This window comes from Cherax quadricarinatus, chromosome 52 (genome assembly GCF_038502225.1).
Source record: "Cherax quadricarinatus isolate ZL_2023a chromosome 52, ASM3850222v1, whole genome shotgun sequence".
Classification (NCBI taxonomy): domain Eukaryota; kingdom Metazoa; phylum Arthropoda; class Malacostraca; order Decapoda; family Parastacidae; genus Cherax; species Cherax quadricarinatus.
This window is the reverse complement of record NC_091343.1, coordinates 18,297,963-18,316,105: the sequence shown is the minus strand read 5'-3', so window position 1 is coordinate 18,316,105 and position 18,143 is coordinate 18,297,963. Positions and strand designations below refer to the sequence as shown.

Here is an 18,143-nt window from a genome sequence, read left to right as displayed (position 1 = left end):
CCGTTCTGACCCCGCCTCGTCTTTGGACCACTCTTCAGACATTCCTCATGCCTCTGTACCTATTGCCGGTGCTGTTTCCTCACCCGCTTCAGGTACTGAGGCCTCGACTGACTCCTTCGATTTATCAGACCTTCGCTCTCCTCTGACTATGCTTCCGGCCTCTCCCTCTACGGTGCGGCAATTTTCAAATCGCCGACCCGTTCCACGTCGGACCAACTCTGGTCCCACGCCTAAACGTCAACGACAATTACCTGCTGATGATACTTCTCCACCTTCACCTTCTCGTTCTTCTCAGAAACGATCGACACGTCCTTCACTACCTTTCCACGCTCAGTTTCAGACTGAACAGTGGACTAAATTCTTCACTTTACGACCAACTTCCTCTACTGCCTATCTTTCTGACCATAGTATTGGCAAGGCACTCCTACGCCATGTTGGTAAAGATATTTCTTTTCATGCTCTTAAGAGCGGTACGCGCATCATTACCGTACAGAATGCTACCCAGGCTCGTGAGCTCTCTCGTCTTTCCCATATAGATACTGTTCCTGTCACCCTTGAAAAACATCATTCCCTCAATTCTTGTAGTGGTACCGTTATTCTGCCCCATACCATAGTTCAACAAAATTTCCAGACATGTGGCACCGACATTCTGGAACAGCTGGAACTCCAAGATCTCCCAATCCTCAAGGTAGACACTTACGTTCTTCCTGCCCGTGGGCGGAGACGATACCCTAGCAATGTGGCTCGTCTAACTTTTGACAGCCGAGAACTCCCATCCTCCGTTTATATAGCAGGACATCGGTTACAAGTTCGAAAGGTGATCCCTACACCACAACAGTGTAGAAATTGCTGGCGATTTGGCCATCCAGCGAAATATTGCAGATCTATCGCCGAATGCCCAGTCTGTGGTGCCGATGACCATTCTAATACGTCTTGCAATCGATCTCCCTCTTGCCTTAACTGTCATGAGGCTCACCCTTCGTACTCTCGCCGTTGTCAGGTCTATTTAAACGAGCGGGAAATCCGTTACCTCAAAGAGACAGAAGGTCTCCCTTATGCCATGGCAGTTTCTCATCTCCGCCTCCAAGGGAGACTCCCACGTGTTTCTTATTCCCGTGTTTCAAAACGTCCCCCCCGACTTCTGGTATCCCATCTTCTACACCCACCTCTGTGGTTACCTCTCCCATAATCACTCCCTGTATCTAATCCTTTTGCTGTCCTCGGCTCAGACGTCCCTACTTCAACGCCTCAGTCTAATCTCGCTTCTTCGAGTTCTCTCTTACAAGCCTCAGTATCGACGAGACCTCGTACGACACCTCTTCCCAATCGTCCCTCTACTTCTCAAAAGTCAAAAAAAGGTCCGGTAACACCTCCTACCCATCTTCCACCTCCTCATTTTACCCTCCCTGTCTCTGTCCCTAGTTCTTCCCCTCTCACTGGCTCAGTTACAAGTGCAGAGGTTCACCCTCCTCCTCGTAATGTACCTTCCTCCCCTGTTCCCTCCCAAGTTTCTTCCTCTTCTGCCACCTCCCAGGTTCCTGTCTCTTCTGTCCCCTGCCACGCTTCTCCAGTTCCCTCCACCCTTTCGCCCCCCCCCCTACCTTGGTACAGTCCAATACAGTTCCAATCTTTACTCATCCTCCCCCTACCATTCCCAATATTGTCTCCCATACGACATCTCTGAATTCCGAAACACTTGAAGCAATCTCTGAATATATTGCAGAGACCAAACCATCAATGGACACTGATCCACCTTCCGCTCTTTCTCTCTCCTCTGCTCCATCTGCGCAACTCCTTTCTTCACAGCGCACCGTTCCTTCGCTGCTTGAACATTTTCCACTGCCTCCGCATGTGGACTTTTCTAACCCTTCTAGTCCGTAGGAACCCTTACCTGCGGATTTCAAGTATCTTTATCATTGCCAATCATGGCCTTTTTACAGTGGAATATACGCGGCCTCAGGGGTAATCGGGGTGAGCTTCAGATGTTACTCTCCCAGTTTGCCCCTGTTGGTGTTTGCTTACAGGAACCAAAATTACACTCTGCTGTTATTCTCACATCTCAGGCTATAATTTATTGTATTCTTCAGATCCTTTTCCTGATGGGACCTTTAATGAAAGTGCCCTTCTTCTCCGCACTGATATTCCGTACCATCAGCTATTTATTCATACTTCGCTGCATTACACAGCAGCCCGTATCCACTTACATAGGTGGTATACGCTCTGTTCTTTATATCTCTCTCCTTCTCGGGCATTATCTATTCCGGATTTTGCCTTCCTTGTTTCGTCATTACCGCCACCGATTCTGTTACTTGGTGATTTTAATGCCCACCATTTCCTCTGGGGAGGGTCTCACTGTGATTCCCGTGGAATTCAGTTAGAGGCTTTTCTTGCCACCCACCCCCTCCATGTTTTAAATACAGGTACTCACACCCATTTTGATCCTCGGACTCATACTCTCTCTTGCATCGATCTCTCAGTTTGCTCTTCCTCCGCCGCATTAGACTTTAATTGGTCTGTTCTCCCGGACTTACATGACAGTGATCATTTCCCAATCATTCTTACTTCCCCTTCATATTCGCCACCTCTTCGCACCCCACGCTGGCAATTTAATCGGGCAAATTGGAACCTTTACTCACACCTGACTGTTTTTAAAGAGGTTCCTTCTTCGTCCTCCATCGATGAGCTTTTACACCTCTTCTCGTCCTCCGTTTTCACCGCAGCTTCTCATTCTATACCCCAAACTTCGGGCAGGCATTCTCAGAAATGCGTGCCTTGGTGGTCTCCTGCTTGTGCTCGTGCAGTACGTTTGAAACGCGCTGCATGGGGCAGGTACCGGTACAATAGAACCACAGAGCGACTCCTTGATTTTAAACAGAAGCGTGCGATCGCTCGCCGTGTCATCCGTGACGCTAAACGCACTTGCTGGCGAGATTATGTCTCCACCATCACCTCTGCTTCCTCTATGAGTGCAGTCTGGAAAAAAGTACGAAAACTGAGTGGTAAATATTCTCCTGACCCGGCTCCTGTTCTGCGGGTTGCCGGTGTTGATATAGCAAACCCACTAGATGTTGCCAATGAAATTGGCAATCATCTGGTCCGTATTTCTCAGGGACTTCATCTATGCCCCTCATTTCTTTCCTCAAAGTCTGCCAGAGAGTTAGCACCCTTGGACTTTTCTTCTCTCAGAGAAGAACAGTATAATGTGCCTTTTACACTTCAAGAACTGGAGGCAACACTCTCAGCTTGTCGATCATCGGCAGCTGGGCCCGACGACATTCATATTCGTATGCTACAACATTTACATCAGTCAGCCCTTGCAGTCCTATTACGCCTTTACAATCTTATTTGGTCACAAGGAGTTCTTCCACAGCTGTGGAAATCCGCCATTGTTCTCCCTTTCCGCAAACCAGGCACTACGGGACATGAAACCTCCCACTATCGTCCCATTGCTCTTACCAGTGCAGTTTGCAAAGTAATGGAACGTCTAGTAAATAGACGTTTAGTGTGGTATTTAGAGACACACAACAGTCTCTCCACTCGTCAATATGGCTTTCGTAAGGGACGTTCTACCATAGACCCCTTACTGCGCTTGGATACGTATGTTCGTAATGCCTTTGCGAATAACCACTCAGTTATTGCCATATTTTTTGACCTTGAGAAGGCATATGACACAACTTGGAGGTATAATATTTTAGCCCAAGCCCACTCCTTAGGCCTTCGAGGCAATCTACCATCCTTCCTTAAGAACTTTTTAACTGACAGGCATTTCCGTGTTCGGGTTAATAATGTGCTCTCCCCGGACTTTGTCCAAGCTGAAGGTGTCCCCCAGGGATGTGTTCTGAGCACAACACTTTTTCTCCTTGCTATTAATGATTTGGCCTCTAGTCTTCCATCAAATATTTGGTCATCACTCTATGTTGATGACTTCGCTATTGCCTGTGCAGGCGCTGACTGTCACCTCCTTACAGTTTCTCTCCAGCATGCAGTCGACCGTGTTTCCAATTGGGCCACCACACATGGGTTTAAATTTTCCAGCACTAAAACCCACCAAATCACTTTCACTAGACGCTCTGTCATCTCTGATCATCCTTTGTACCTCTATGGCTCACGTATCCCTGAACGTGATACAGTCAAGTTTCTGGGCCTCCTCTTTGATCGTAGGTTATCCTGGAAACCTCATATTACCTCTCTGAAGGCAACTTGTCACAGCCGGCTGAACCTTCTTAAAACCCTTGCTCATCTTTCGTGGGGAGCTGATCGTCGAACCCTCCTTCACCTACATTCCACCCTTATTTTATCGAAACTTGATTATGGTGACCAGATCTATTCAGCGGCATCTCCTGCTACTCTCTCTAGCCTTAACCCCATTCATCACCAAGGATTACGTTTATGCCTTGGTGCTTTTCGCTCTTCCCCTGTCGAAAGCCTCTATGCAGAAGCGAACGTTCCATCCTTATCCGATCGCCGTGATGCCCATTGCCTGCGCTACTATGTACGCTCTCATGATCTCCGCAATCCTTCCATTTATAGAATGGTCACTGATATTAGTAGACATTCTTTATTTGTTCGCCGCCCCTGCTTACTCCGTCCCTTCTCTCTTCGCCTTCATTCGCTCTTGTCTTCTCTTCAACTACCACCTTTCTATGTACATGTAGCATCTCACTTTTCCCTACCCCCCTGGGAAGTTCCAGCTGTTCGAGTCTGTTCTTTCTCCCTCCCTTGCTCGAAAGCCCAACTGTCTACGGTCGCTTCCCGCTCTCTTTTTCTTGACCACTTTCACTCTCATTCTCATGCCATTGCTGTGTACACAGATGGCTCTAAGTCTTCTGACGGCGTAGGATTCGCAACAGTGTTTCCGGACAGCGTCGTACAAGGGCATTTACTATCTTCAGCTAGTATTTTTACTGCTGAATTATATGCCATCCTTACAGCACTTATCCGTATTGCATCTATGCCTGTGTCATCATTTGTGGTTGTCTCAGACTCCCTTAGTGCTTTACAGGCTATACAAAAATTTGATACACCTCACCCCTTAGTCCTCCGTATCCAACTTTGGCTACGCCGCATCTTTACTAAGCATAAAGATATTGTTTTTTGTTGGGTCCCTGGTCATGTTGACGTACAGGGCAATGAACAGGCAGACACTGCTGCGCGGTCAGCAGTACATGACCTACCAGTTTCTTATAGAGGTATTCCATTTATGGACTATTTTGCTGTAATATCTTCCCACCTTCACACCCGTTGGCAACAACGTTGGTCTACTATGCTCGGCAACAAACTTCAGTCTATTAAACCGAGTATAGGTTACTGGCCGTCTTCTTATCACCAGTGTCGAGGTTGGGAGACTACTCTCTCCCGTCTTCGCATTGGCCATACTCGTCTTACTCATGGATATCTCATGGAGAGGCGTCTTGCTCCTCTCTGTGAGAATTGCCAAACTCCATTATCAGTCAGCCACATTCTGTTGGACTGCCCACTTTATCAACGAGCATGCAGAATTTACCTCTGTCGTCGTCTTCGCCCCGCTGCTCTCTCTTTACCTTCCCTTCTCGCTGATGGACCCACCTTTCATCCGGACTCTCTCATTGACTTTTTGACAACGACTGACTGACTTCACAAATTCTGATACTTTCAGCCCTTTCTACTTGTATCTCTTGCTACCCTCTACCCCCGTACTATCCCCTGCCCCGCTGTTTTCTGTAACCTGCTGATCATCCCCCCTCCCTTCTGCCATCCAATTCCCTTGCTTCCTTCCCTACCCTGCAGCGCTGTATAGCCCTTGTGGCTTAGCGCTTCTTTTTGATTATAATAATAATAATAATAATTTATACGTATATGCTTCTAAGCTGTTGTATTCTGAGCACCTCTGCAAAAGCAGTGATAATGTGTGAGTGTGGTGAAAGTGTTGAATGATGATGAAAGTATTTTCTTTTTGGGGATTTTCTTTCTTTTTTGGGTCACCCTGCCTTGGTGGGAGACGGCAGACTTGTTGAAAAAAAAAAAATATATATATATATATATATATATATATATATATATATATATATATATATATATATATATATATATATATATATATATAGAACTAGGCATTAAAAAACAATAAAAATTAAAATACACACAGTACACTCGTTATTTACATAAAAATATTCGTGGTCTTAATGTAGGGCAAAAAGTGAGTAGTATTTACTGTAAGAAGTTAGGTATGGTATTCCTCCTGGCCACCCCACTCTCACATAATATACTAAGACGATGCTTAAAGCTCTATAGTGATAAAATGCATATACAGCATACTCATTACTTACCTTAAAATATTTGTAGTCTTAATGTACGGTGAAAGGTGAAAAGTATTTGTTTGTAGAAAGTCATGTGGGAGGTAGGGTAGTGTAGGGAAGCCAGCCTGGCCACTCCACCCACTATGTAAACAAACAGAAGATGCGTCTGGTTATGGTGCATAAACATTCATACAAACACTTTATATTGTGTACAAGTTGTCTCCACAGTGGTACAGTAGAATAAAAAGAAGACCGACACTTCCATTCTCACGTAATTTTTTAGAAGGAATGATGCTCTTGACAAATTATTATTACAAGCTATTATTATAATCATAATAAAAAAGAAGCAATAAAGCCACAAGGGTCATTAATTGCTATGTATAGAGTGAAGGCATACGAAAGGAATATTTATCTACAGTTGTGGAAAATTGCATTTATCTGAATGTATCATTATATACATAACAGTAAATGTAAAGATAATTATTATTTATCAGTTAGACATGTAGGAATTTGGGACACCTAGGTCGCAAAAAATGTCCCCCTTCGATACATACCACTGTCATATCCACAAGTTGCTCTGGACCTATTAATTACCAGTGAAATGTGTATAACCAGGAATACTGGTAAATATATAAATTTTGTGGACTGTATATTAAAAATAATAAATGGTTATATATATACACAATTACATAACAGAAGGAAAATATATCTTAATATCACTCACCAATTTGACTGGAGATTAATGTGTATCATACTCAGAAAACCTCACTCTAACTAAATCTATGAAAATAATGCTGGCCAGAATTATACACAAATCTAGAGAGCTTATCTGAGGTTCCTGGAGCTGTCTTGGCCAGTTGTCTGATATCTCAAGTTATGCAGGAATGCACATCCACCAATTTTGCCTCCTATTTGAGAGGTGTCAACACAATTTTAACCTCTAGAGCACGAAAAATTCTTCCCATTACACCAACGTTTGTAATACAGAATTCAAAACCAAGATGGCAAGTCTCCTGTCTGCAGGTCCAGTTTTCCATTTTCGATAACATACGTGTACTTCTTTTAAAAATACAATATAGGGCATCTATTTACCTATAAATTAGCGTATTTCCGGAAAATATACAGTATTTTCCACACTGCGGCCAGGCGGAGGTCGTTGCATAACGACTCAAATTGCTGATGTGGCAATGGTGGAGAACCTGGGTACATATAGGATCTGGCATCCACACGTCGACATATTACACAAGATTTAATCACCCTTTTTACACTTTGCTGTCCTTGTGGAATCCAGAAAGTTTCCCTAATACAATTTAAGGTATCTTGTACCCCACCATGCATGACATTTTTATGGGCATTTAGCACAATTAAATTTGTTAGATGATGAGTTTTGGGCAGTAAGATAGGGTGTTTAGCATAATCACCCAATTCAGCATTTTGTAACCTACCTCTGCACCTAATTACACTGTTCTCTAAATACAGCCCCAATTTCTCTATTATAGAACCTTTCACAATTTTTCTTTCCATCATCAATTTAATCTCATTTACATAGATTTCCTCCTGTACCCTCTTTATCCAAAATTCAAGAGGATGTGAAAACTTATATGAAATATTCATCTTGTTTAGAAATTTAAACACCAACTTAGTTACATTGATTAGTTTGGGTAAAGAAGAATACCTATTTATATCAATGGCTAAGGAAGGACAAACTATTGGAGCGGTGGTCTCAGTAATTTCAACAGGAGCAATATACGCCTTTTGTACAGGCCAATTAGCTTTATTTACCAACCAGCTTGGTCCTTTAAACCATGATACAGCATTTACAAATTTAGCATAAGATAAACCTCGAGACAAGAAATCAGCTGGATTCTCCTCACCAGGTATATGATTAAATGTTGACATATGATGACCCAAACTATTATACTTCTCTTGCATCTGATTAATTTCAGCGACTCTGTTTTGTACGTACACAATTTTACCGTTTCCATTACGAATCCATTGTAAGGATACCTCATTATCAGACCAAATTACAGTGTCGCTAATATTTATCTCCTGCAACTTATTTCTTATATAATTAGCTAATTTGACACCTACATAAATGGCTGTTAATTCCAACTGAGGCAAGGTACGTGATTTAATTGGAGACACTTTAGCTTTAGACATAAGAGAAATAACACTATTACATTGAAGGTAAGCAACTGCTCCATATGCCAATTTTGAAGCATCACAAAAAATGTGGAGTACATTTTTCCCATTTGGATTGGCCACCTGGCGTGGGAACTCCAACATTGGAATTTTCTCATAATCACCAATTAATTCATCCCACCTGTTCATGAATTCCTCAGGTAGAATTTCATCCCAAGCACATTTAAGTTTCCATGCTTCCTGAATTAATAATTTCCCTCTTATAGTAAGGGGTGACACTAAACCTAGTGGATCAAAACATTTGGAAACTTCAGCAAGCAAAACTCTCTTAGTTAATTTATTGGGCATACTGTAATTATTAGGTTTTAACATCAACAAATCTCTCTCAGTATCCCAAGTTAAACCCAATACATTACTACATTTTGCCACTTCATCTCCAGGGTAATCTTTACTTATTTTGTCCTTTAATTTGGACGAATTACTATTCCATTCCCTCAGAGGCATATTTGCACTTTGCATTATTTTATTAGCCTCTCCATAAGTCATTAACAGTTCCTCTTCAGTTGACGTCACACCCAGGAAATTGTCCACATAAAATTGTTTGCTCATTACTTTACTCAATGGACTTTCCATACGTTTAAGGTGTGCATTTATCGTCACTTAAAGTAGGAATGGACTGGATGTAGCACCAAATAATATGCTTCTAAAGCGAAAGGTTTTCAGAGGGCTAAGTGGGTCACTAGGATTCTCAGGCCATAAGAAGCGGGTACAATCCCGGTCAGCCTCTTGTAAACCCACTCTTAGGAAAGCTTTACTTATGTCAGCCGTAAAGGCATAGTGCTTCACTCTGAAATTTAATAAGATATCTCCTAATTTTTCCATCAACGACGGACCTGTCATCAAACAGTCATTTAAACTAGGTACATTTTTGTTACTCCTGGCACTACAATTAAACACAATTCTCAGAGGAGTGGTCTTAGAATCCTTCTTCACTCCGTGATGTGGCAAATAGTGACCATAAATTTTGGCTTGCTCAGGAGGTACCTCTTCTATAAATTTATTAATTAACTGCTCAGCAATTATATCATTATAGGCAGTTAACAATTCTGGTGTCTTACTCAGTTTGCGGAGCTGAGCCTTTAATTGTCCATATGCCATTCTGTAATTAGTGGGCAATTCTGGATGGTTCAGTCTCCACGGAAGTCGTACCCAGTATTGTCCAGATTCAAATTTTACATCTTTCAGGTACTGCTCCTGAGTAAAAGAATCGTCTGGACTTTCTTCATTTACATTTATTCCATTGCTGTCTAATTCCCACAATTTATGCACTGGCTCAACACCATCCTCTATGGAGGAATTATACTGGGGTACAACTTCATGAGTAAGACACACAGTTATGGTATTTGTAGTTTCCTCTAGTCATGAATTATTATTATTATGATTAATCCTACCATACATTACATGGCCTCCTGCAGTCTTCAAAAGGGTGACACCACATTTCTTTACCATACCCTTTACAAAGGAGGCATAATAGTCCTACCTATGAAAATATTTATTGGGCCTACAGAATCATCACTTACACCAGAAGGTGCTAAATTTACATTATGTGAAAGTCTTTCTGTAGCTTTACTAAGCCCTACTGTAGATATTTTCTCTGGAAGTCTATCTTCAATTACTGCATTAACACGTTTTTTCTCATTGCCCAACCTGACAGTTACATAAACAGTGTCATACAATTGAGCCCTTTTATCCAAGAGAAAACCAGATAATTTTAAAGTTGTGGGATCTCCCATCTGTACTTTCATACCATCAAGACATTTACGTTTTATGAAAGTACGCTGGGATCCCTGGTCCAATAATGCAGTTACATTTTTTGATTTATGCCTTTTATCATCAATTTTTACCTTTAACACAGGTAAGGCTACTTCAGCAAACCCATCATTATTAAGATTAGCAGCAATTTTTACATTAGCTACTGTTGTGTCAGGATTGTCAACATTTGTTGAGAAATGGCATTACCAGCTAAGCTTAATTTATAAATATAAATATAGTGAACACTTAGCTGATAAAAGACAGCAAATCGTCTACACAGCCGCCCCTGCAGACGAGGTCTAGAAGCTGTCGTAACCATCTTTCAACGGGCTGTAAAGATTTATAATTTGTAAGATTATAAATTACCCCTAGGGGGTGTTATGTCAGCATATTTCATTCACTGATGACTGACAAAATACATACTTGTTTGGACTCAAAAGTCCACACCTTACTGCCGACTATAGGTTGATTACAAACTCCTTGCGACTCAAGAACTGCGCAGTCCCCCGTACCACAAGAAATTCGTAAAAAAACTTTGCTCTTGTAACGTGAGCTATGGTGTTCTTCACACCTTCGACAGGTATCGGTGACTTGATAGAAGCTGAAGTGTCCTTGGATGTCCACGTCTTCCATTGTCTAGAAAACGCACACTGGTACACTATGTTCCACATGATTTGTCTTTATTGTTCACAATGTTATCACAAGAGAAGCTGATCACACTTCTCTTAAGTGTTTATTGTGTTTTGTGAGACACTTTGTTCACACTAACGCACAGATTGTTGTTCTTTGTTGGTTATCCTGGCGTCAGTGTCACTCTCGGTAGAGTCAGAAGTAATCTGAAGACGCCATAGCGCCCCATGCCGTCACTGCCCCTTGCACAAAAAAAAGCTGACCTAGTACTTTTTGCTTCCTTGCCACTTCCTCGATGAAGCAAAGCAGAAGGTTTGATTCTTGCTGTCTTAAGCATAGACAACAATGTCCACTATCTTTACTATGGTAACGAAGTGGGAGCAGGATTTTCCTTAATTGTCCTGCTAAAGTAAGAGATGTACTGTCTCTTATTAAAATACACTCTGCAACACTGGACTGCAAGGAGCAATGGTCGGTTGACCACAGGTCGCATACTCGTACGGCATCTGTGATCAATTACTCACTGTAGCAGTAAACAAGACGCTTGCCCCTTCTGAGAGGTCTGGGCCCCTCAGGGCTGAAAGTGGCTGAAGGGGGCTGATACCCACCTCCTGGAGAAAATTTCTCCACAACATTATCATTATTATCAACATTAACATATAGACCCTTACACATGACTATATGGTGTCTTCCTTTGTGACATTGATAACAGAAGTTTAATTTGGCATAACAATCCTTTACATTGTGATTACCCAAACACCTGATACATCTGTCAAGTTCCTCCAATCTTTCAACTTTATCATTCCATGAATTGTATGCATTGCAATTCTTAGAAAAATGAGTACCCTTGCAGAAAAGACAATCTCTCTTTTCTTTGACTGGTTTCCTATTAACTGTGCTACTCTTAGGAGGGTACTTATTCTTCTTACCTTGTGGAGAATCATTATTTCTGATTCCTGCTCCTTGATATGCCCCTATGTAACTTCTTTTAGGAAATGAATTTTGATTATTAACATTAGGATAATTTTTCCCTTTGTGAAACTTGGCAGATACCTCAGAGTTATCATGTGTTGCATCTTTAAAATGAGTTAGTTGGCTGGTCTGCAACTGCACAATCAATTCTTGTAGACCTAGTCTTATTTCCTCCAGACCAAAATAACCCTTGTGATATTTGTTCGAGAGATCCATTCAAGTGTTTTATAGTTTAATTTATTATGTATCATGGCACTCAATAACCAGTCTGAATCCTTCAGATTATATTTATTACTTAGTTTTGAGAGTGCTCTCCAGTTTAACTCTAAACTGCTGTAAACCTTTGTAAGTGTGATCTGGGGATTTTAAATTAACAATGATATTCACTAAATCCAACCTACTTCGTTCTATATTACCATAAGTGACCTTCAACAAGTCAACTGCTTCCTTGTAAGAGTCATTTACATTGGGAAAGGCTTGTATGAGTATGTGAGCATCTCCTCTTACCTGTCCTTTGAGGTAAAATAATTTAGTTACACAGGCTAGGTCACTCCTGTCATGCACAGCTGCTTTAAAAATTGACCAAAATTCCTCCCAATTTTCACCAGGATTAAATACAGGTAAACATAGTTCTGGGAGTTTTGGCAAAGACATATTATTTGTTGGAGCAGACTGATTAACTGCCTAGTTTACACATTTTAATTTATTCAAGGCCTGACTTTTACAAGAAAGAATCTTTTCCTCTAATTCATAATACTGATTAATTATGAGATCTACTTCAGTCTCATCTACACAGTTTACTAATAAATCTCCTTCATATTTGTTGTAATATAGTTTGTATGAATCATATCTATTACCTAAAGCATCTAAATACAATTTTAAATCATCAGTATTCACAGTTTCTTGATTCATTAATTCCAAACATTTATTGTATGCTTTTGTTACATGCCCCTTTCTAGCTTGCAGTGATGTTTCTTTGCTCTATATTCCATATGTTTGTCTTCTACATTAATTTCCTCATTTTCAGCCATGATGCAATGTATTAAATTCAACTTAATAACACTGATTATGTATTAAATTATGCACTTTATAAAGGTAAATAGTACAACTTACCTTTAAATAAATTCTAGCTACTTGAGCTTAGCAATTACATGCAAAAAATTGTAATATACATTTTAAATACACATTAATAATGTTAGCTACACTTGAGCTTAGCAATTACACATGTAAGAAATTTATATATAAATTTTAAATGTACATTAATACAAACCTTTAGCCAGCCTTGGCTTATCAAAATTATTATACAAGTTAATATAAATCCTTGCCAGAATTTGGCATAGCAAAATTAATATTATACACATTAATATAATTAGCAACACTTGCCTTATCAATTACACATACATTGATATAAATCTTGGCCAGAATTGTCTTATCAAATTAATATTGTAATAATTATAATCCACTACACATTAAGTAAAATTAATATTATACACATTAATATAATTAGCAACACCTGGCTTATCAATTACACATACACTAATATAAATCTTGGCCAGAATTGTCTTATCAAATTAATATTATACAAATTAATATAAACTTAGCCAGACTTGACTTATCAAAATTAATATTGTAATAATTATAATCCACTACACATTAAATAAATTTGTGAACTTAACATCCACCTCCTTGTCATTTCACATATAATTATTAAGCAATTAACTAATTAATGACTTCACTAATTACCTCCGGTTCAAGAAGGACCAACGGGCTAATTAAATGTGGAAAATTGCATTTATCTGAATGTATCATTATATACATAACAGTAAATGAAAAGATAATTATTATTTATCAGTTAGACATGTAGGAATTTGGGACACCTAGGTCGCAAAAAAATGTTCCCCTTTGATACCTACCACTGTCATATCCACAAGTTGCTCTGGACCTATTAATTACCAATGAAATACAGTGGACCCCCGGTTAACAATATTTTTTCACTCCAGAAGTATGTTCAGGTGCCAGTACTGACCGAATTTGTTCCCATAAGGAATATTGTGAAGTAGATTAGTCCATTTCAGACCCCCAAACATACACGTGCAAACGCACTTACATAAATACACTTACATAATTGGTCGCATTCGGAGGTGACCGTTATGCGGGGGTCCACTGTATGTATAACCAGGAATACTGGTAAATATATAAATTTTGTGGACTGTATATTAAAAATAATAAATGATTATATATATACACAATTACATAACAGAAGGAAAATATATCTTAATATCACTCACCAATTTGACTGGAGATTAATGTGTATCATACTCAGAAAACCTCACTCTAACTAAATCTATGAAAATAATGCTGGTCAGAATTATACACAAATCTAGAGAGCTTATCTGAGGTTCCTGGAGCTGTCTTGTCCAGTCGTCTGATATCTCAAGTTATGCAGGAATGCACATCCACCAATTTCGCCTCCTATTTGAGAGGTGTCAACACAATTTTAACCTCTAGAGCACGAAAATTTCTTCCCATTGCACCAACGTTTGTAATACAGAATTCAAAACCAAGATGGCAAGTCTCCTGTCTGCAGGTCCAGTTTTCTATTTTCGATAACACACTTCTTTTAAAAATACAATATAGGGCATCTATTTACCTATAAATTAGCGTATTTCCGGAAAATATACAGTATTTTCCACAACAGTTATCCAACAGTGTTTGACTAGAGAAAACGCAATTCTTCCGGCACTTGTACAAAGCTACTTGGTAAACAAAAGTCATATTTGTCAGTTTTTATTCTGTGGGTGTATGTATAATCTTTATATGCTATGTAACATGTTTTATATAATATTTATATAATATTACTCTCCCCCCCTCCCTCTCCCCCTCCCTCTCTCCCCCTCCCTCTCTCCCCCTCCCTCTCTCCCCCTCCCTCTCTCCCCCTCCCTCTCTCCCCCTCTCTCCCCCTCCCTCTCTCCCCCTCCCTCTCTCCCCCTCCCTCTCTCTCTCTCTCTCTCTCCCCCTCTCTCCCCCTCTCTCCCCCTCCCTCTCCCCCTCCCTCTCCCCCTCCCTCTCCCCCTCCCTCTCCCCCCCTCCCTCTCTCCCCTCTCTCTCTCTCCCCTCTCCCTCCCCTCTCCCTCTCTCCCCCTCTTTCTCTCCCTCTCCCTCTCCCCCTCCTCCCTCTCCCCCTCCCCCTCCCTCTCTCCCCCTCCCTTCTCTCTCCCCTCTCCCTCTCCCCCCCTCCCTCTCCCCCTCTCCCTCCTCTCTCCCCTCCTCCCTCTCTTCTCTCCCCCCTCCCTCCCTATCTCTCTCCCCCTCCCTCCATTATCTCTCTCCCCCTCCCTCCCCTATCTCTCTCCCCCTCTTGCTCTCCCTCTCCCCCTTCTCTCCCTCTCCCCCTCCTCTTCCTCTCCCTCCATCCCCTCCCTCTCCCCCATCCCCTCCCTCTCCCCCCATCCCCTCCCTCTCCCCCCATCCCCTCCCTCTCCCCCATCCCCTCCCTCTCCCCCATCCCCTCTCCCCCTCTCCCCTTTCCCCCTCTCCCTCTCCCTCTCCCCCCCCTCTCCCTCTCCCTCCCTCCCCCTCTCCCTCCCCCTCTCCCTCTCCCTCCCCCTCCCCCTCTCCCTCCCCCTCCCCTCCCCCTCTCCCTCCCCCTCTCCCCCATCCTCTCCCTCCCCCTCCTCTCCCTCCCCCTCCTCTCCCTCCCCCTCCTCCCTCTCCCCATCCTCCCCCCCCTCTCCTCCCTCTCTCGCCCTCCCCTATCTCTCGCCCTCCCTCCCTCTCCCCCCTCTCTCCCCCTCACCCCTCCCTCTTCCCTCTCCCTCCTCCCCCTCCCTCCTCCCCCTCCCTCCTCCCCCTCCCCCTCCCTCCCCCTCCCTCCCCCCTCCCCCACTTCCCCACTCCCCCACTCCCTCTCTCCTCTGTTTTTGGGATGACCTAACAGAGGAAATACATTCAGTCATTCAACAGCTGTCTTGCCAGAAGTGTGCAGATATCACAGTTTAGATAACCCTCTTGACTGCAACATCCCTCAGCCATCGAGTGTAGGCTCTACTTCTTGCCTCTAGGGCTCGACTCTGGCTAACTAGTTTCCCCATAATCTGTTCACAGATGTTACTGTTCTCACACTCCAGCAACACTTATCTATTTAATGTCAATAATTTCCAGCAAAATAGTGTTGTTTTTTCACTTGCCATATAGTCATGGGTGTGTAAATGGTTTCTTTGGGTCACTGCTGTGCGGGCATGGAGCCACTGACTGATTCTACCATAGACTGTATTTTTTATTTTATTAGGACAATATTCCATAGATTTTTATCTGAATTGATTTAACCAGGGCCTCTTGGTTTCAGATAACTGGTGATAAATAGTTCCCTTTGTGTAGAAGGTTTATTCAGTCTAAAATCATTCCATTACTTGTGGCTCTAAAACCTAGGACCACATGAAATAACACTGATGGTGGTCCAACATGCACCCCAACATTGTGGATTTTAAGTCGGTAGAAATTCTGCCTGCTATGGTCTGTTGTGCTGGCTGAGATTGTGACAATTGACTCTGTGTTGTGCCAATCAGAGGTTTCAATTCTCGGATGGAGGATAATATTTGTACTTTGTATACCCAGTTTTTACTAAAGTGATAGTACATTGTGTGGCTAAATAACATTGTCCCATTGGATTAACAGTGAATTACAGTTTGTAGAAATGCTGCTAACTATATGTTGAAGGGTGAAATGCCACATGGCTTATCCGAGTTCAAGCCGATACGACACTTTACACAGTTTGTTAGGTTTATGAAGGTGTGATGTCCCCATTGATACTGTACTTATATTGAAGCATGGGTTTAACACTTGTATTATAATTACTGTACCATGTTGAAGTAAATTTATTTTAGATTATTTTTGATTTCACATGAGTGTACCACAGTTATACATGTCACAATTCCAGGAGGAGACGACTACATAATCTTGAGCTACGAGGGTGTACAGCAGACGGAAATCTCGTACACTCGACCGGTAGTGCTCTTGGGGCCCCTTAAGGACAGAATTAATGATGATCTTATATCAGAATTCCCTGACAAATTTGGCAGCTGTGTCCCACGTGAGTATTTGAATGTATTGGTATGTTTTCTATACAGTGAAATCTCCATAACCTGGGAGTTGTGTTCCTGAGATACCCATCATAAAGGAATGGGAATATCAGGAGAATAATTTTTTTTTTTTTTTTGGCCACTGAAATGATAATAGGACTAAAAAAAAATCCCTATTACCATTTGTATAAAATGGACAAATTGTAGTTAGACAAACAGTCACAGGTATGAGATATCCAGTGAACATGCAAACATGTTTAATATTTTTCACTATTTTGTCATTTTTATCATAGATCTCGTCCTCTTCAGCACACTCGCCTTCTCCATTATTTTGCACATAGGAAGCACAATGATTTAGTAATATCCAAAGATATCAGAATAATCAAAGAATAGAGGTATCATGTGAGATCCACAATGATGAACATACATGTGATTTACAAGAGTTTAAAACAAGATAAAGGAAGCACAGAGTAGTTAGAACACTGGGGTACTCTCGCTTGTTTAATGACCTTTTGCCTAGTGTCAATATGCTGGCTTCAGCTTTGATCTAGGGAACCCTTCAGACTGCCCAGACTGGCACTGATCTCCTCCAGTGATGTGTGGAATGGTGGAACTTTTGTGGATTATTTCAAGAATACAAGATTCGCATGTAATTAAAAATGTCATGCTTACAAGAGTTTCACTTTACAATATTTATGAGAAATGTAATTGTATTGGCAGGGAGGAACATGCACTTATGCCCTCTGCATAAATTTTCTTGTATTTTCTTTGCATTTTACTTTTATCTGTTAGCTGCAAGTATATTATACAAAATTAAGTGCTCTTAATAGTTTTTAATGCAAATTTTGCCAGACACTACCCGACCACGACGAGAATATGAAGTTGATGGTCGGGACTACCATTTCGTAGCCTCGAGGGAACAAATGGAAAGGGACATCCAGAACCACCTATTCATTGAAGCTGGGCAGTATAATGACAATCTTTATGGAACCTCTGTAGCATCTGTTAAAGAGGTGGCTGAAAAGGTAAGAACGAAATGTCATTATTTAGATTTTCAGTATGTGTGTGTATGTGTGTGTGTCTCCTGAGTTATGAATAATATAACTATGCATATACCTATTCACATGCCTATTTATTTGATACAAATATTTTTTTGTGTTTCCTTTGCTAGATAAATATTTGCATGCTATTTATGTATAGTAAGTTCTGGTAGCTTACGAGAGGTTTTTACAAA

The 18,143-nt window shown here is 41.4% G+C and overlaps 1 protein-coding gene across 15 annotated transcripts in view; it reads left to right on the top strand.

Annotated features, from left to right (window-relative positions):
• Positions 1-18,143, top strand: part of dlg1 (discs large 1) — a 1,301,051-nt gene that overhangs the window by 1,191,810 nt on the left and 91,098 nt on the right. For all 15 annotated transcript variants that reach the window (XM_070096106.1, XM_070096113.1, XM_070096114.1 and 12 more), the window contains 2 exons: positions 16,768-16,920; positions 17,762-17,934. In XM_070096106.1, coding sequence (XP_069952207.1) covers positions 16,768-16,920; positions 17,762-17,934 — 326 coding nt within the window. The remainder of the gene's footprint in view (positions 1-16,767; positions 16,921-17,761; positions 17,935-18,143) is intronic.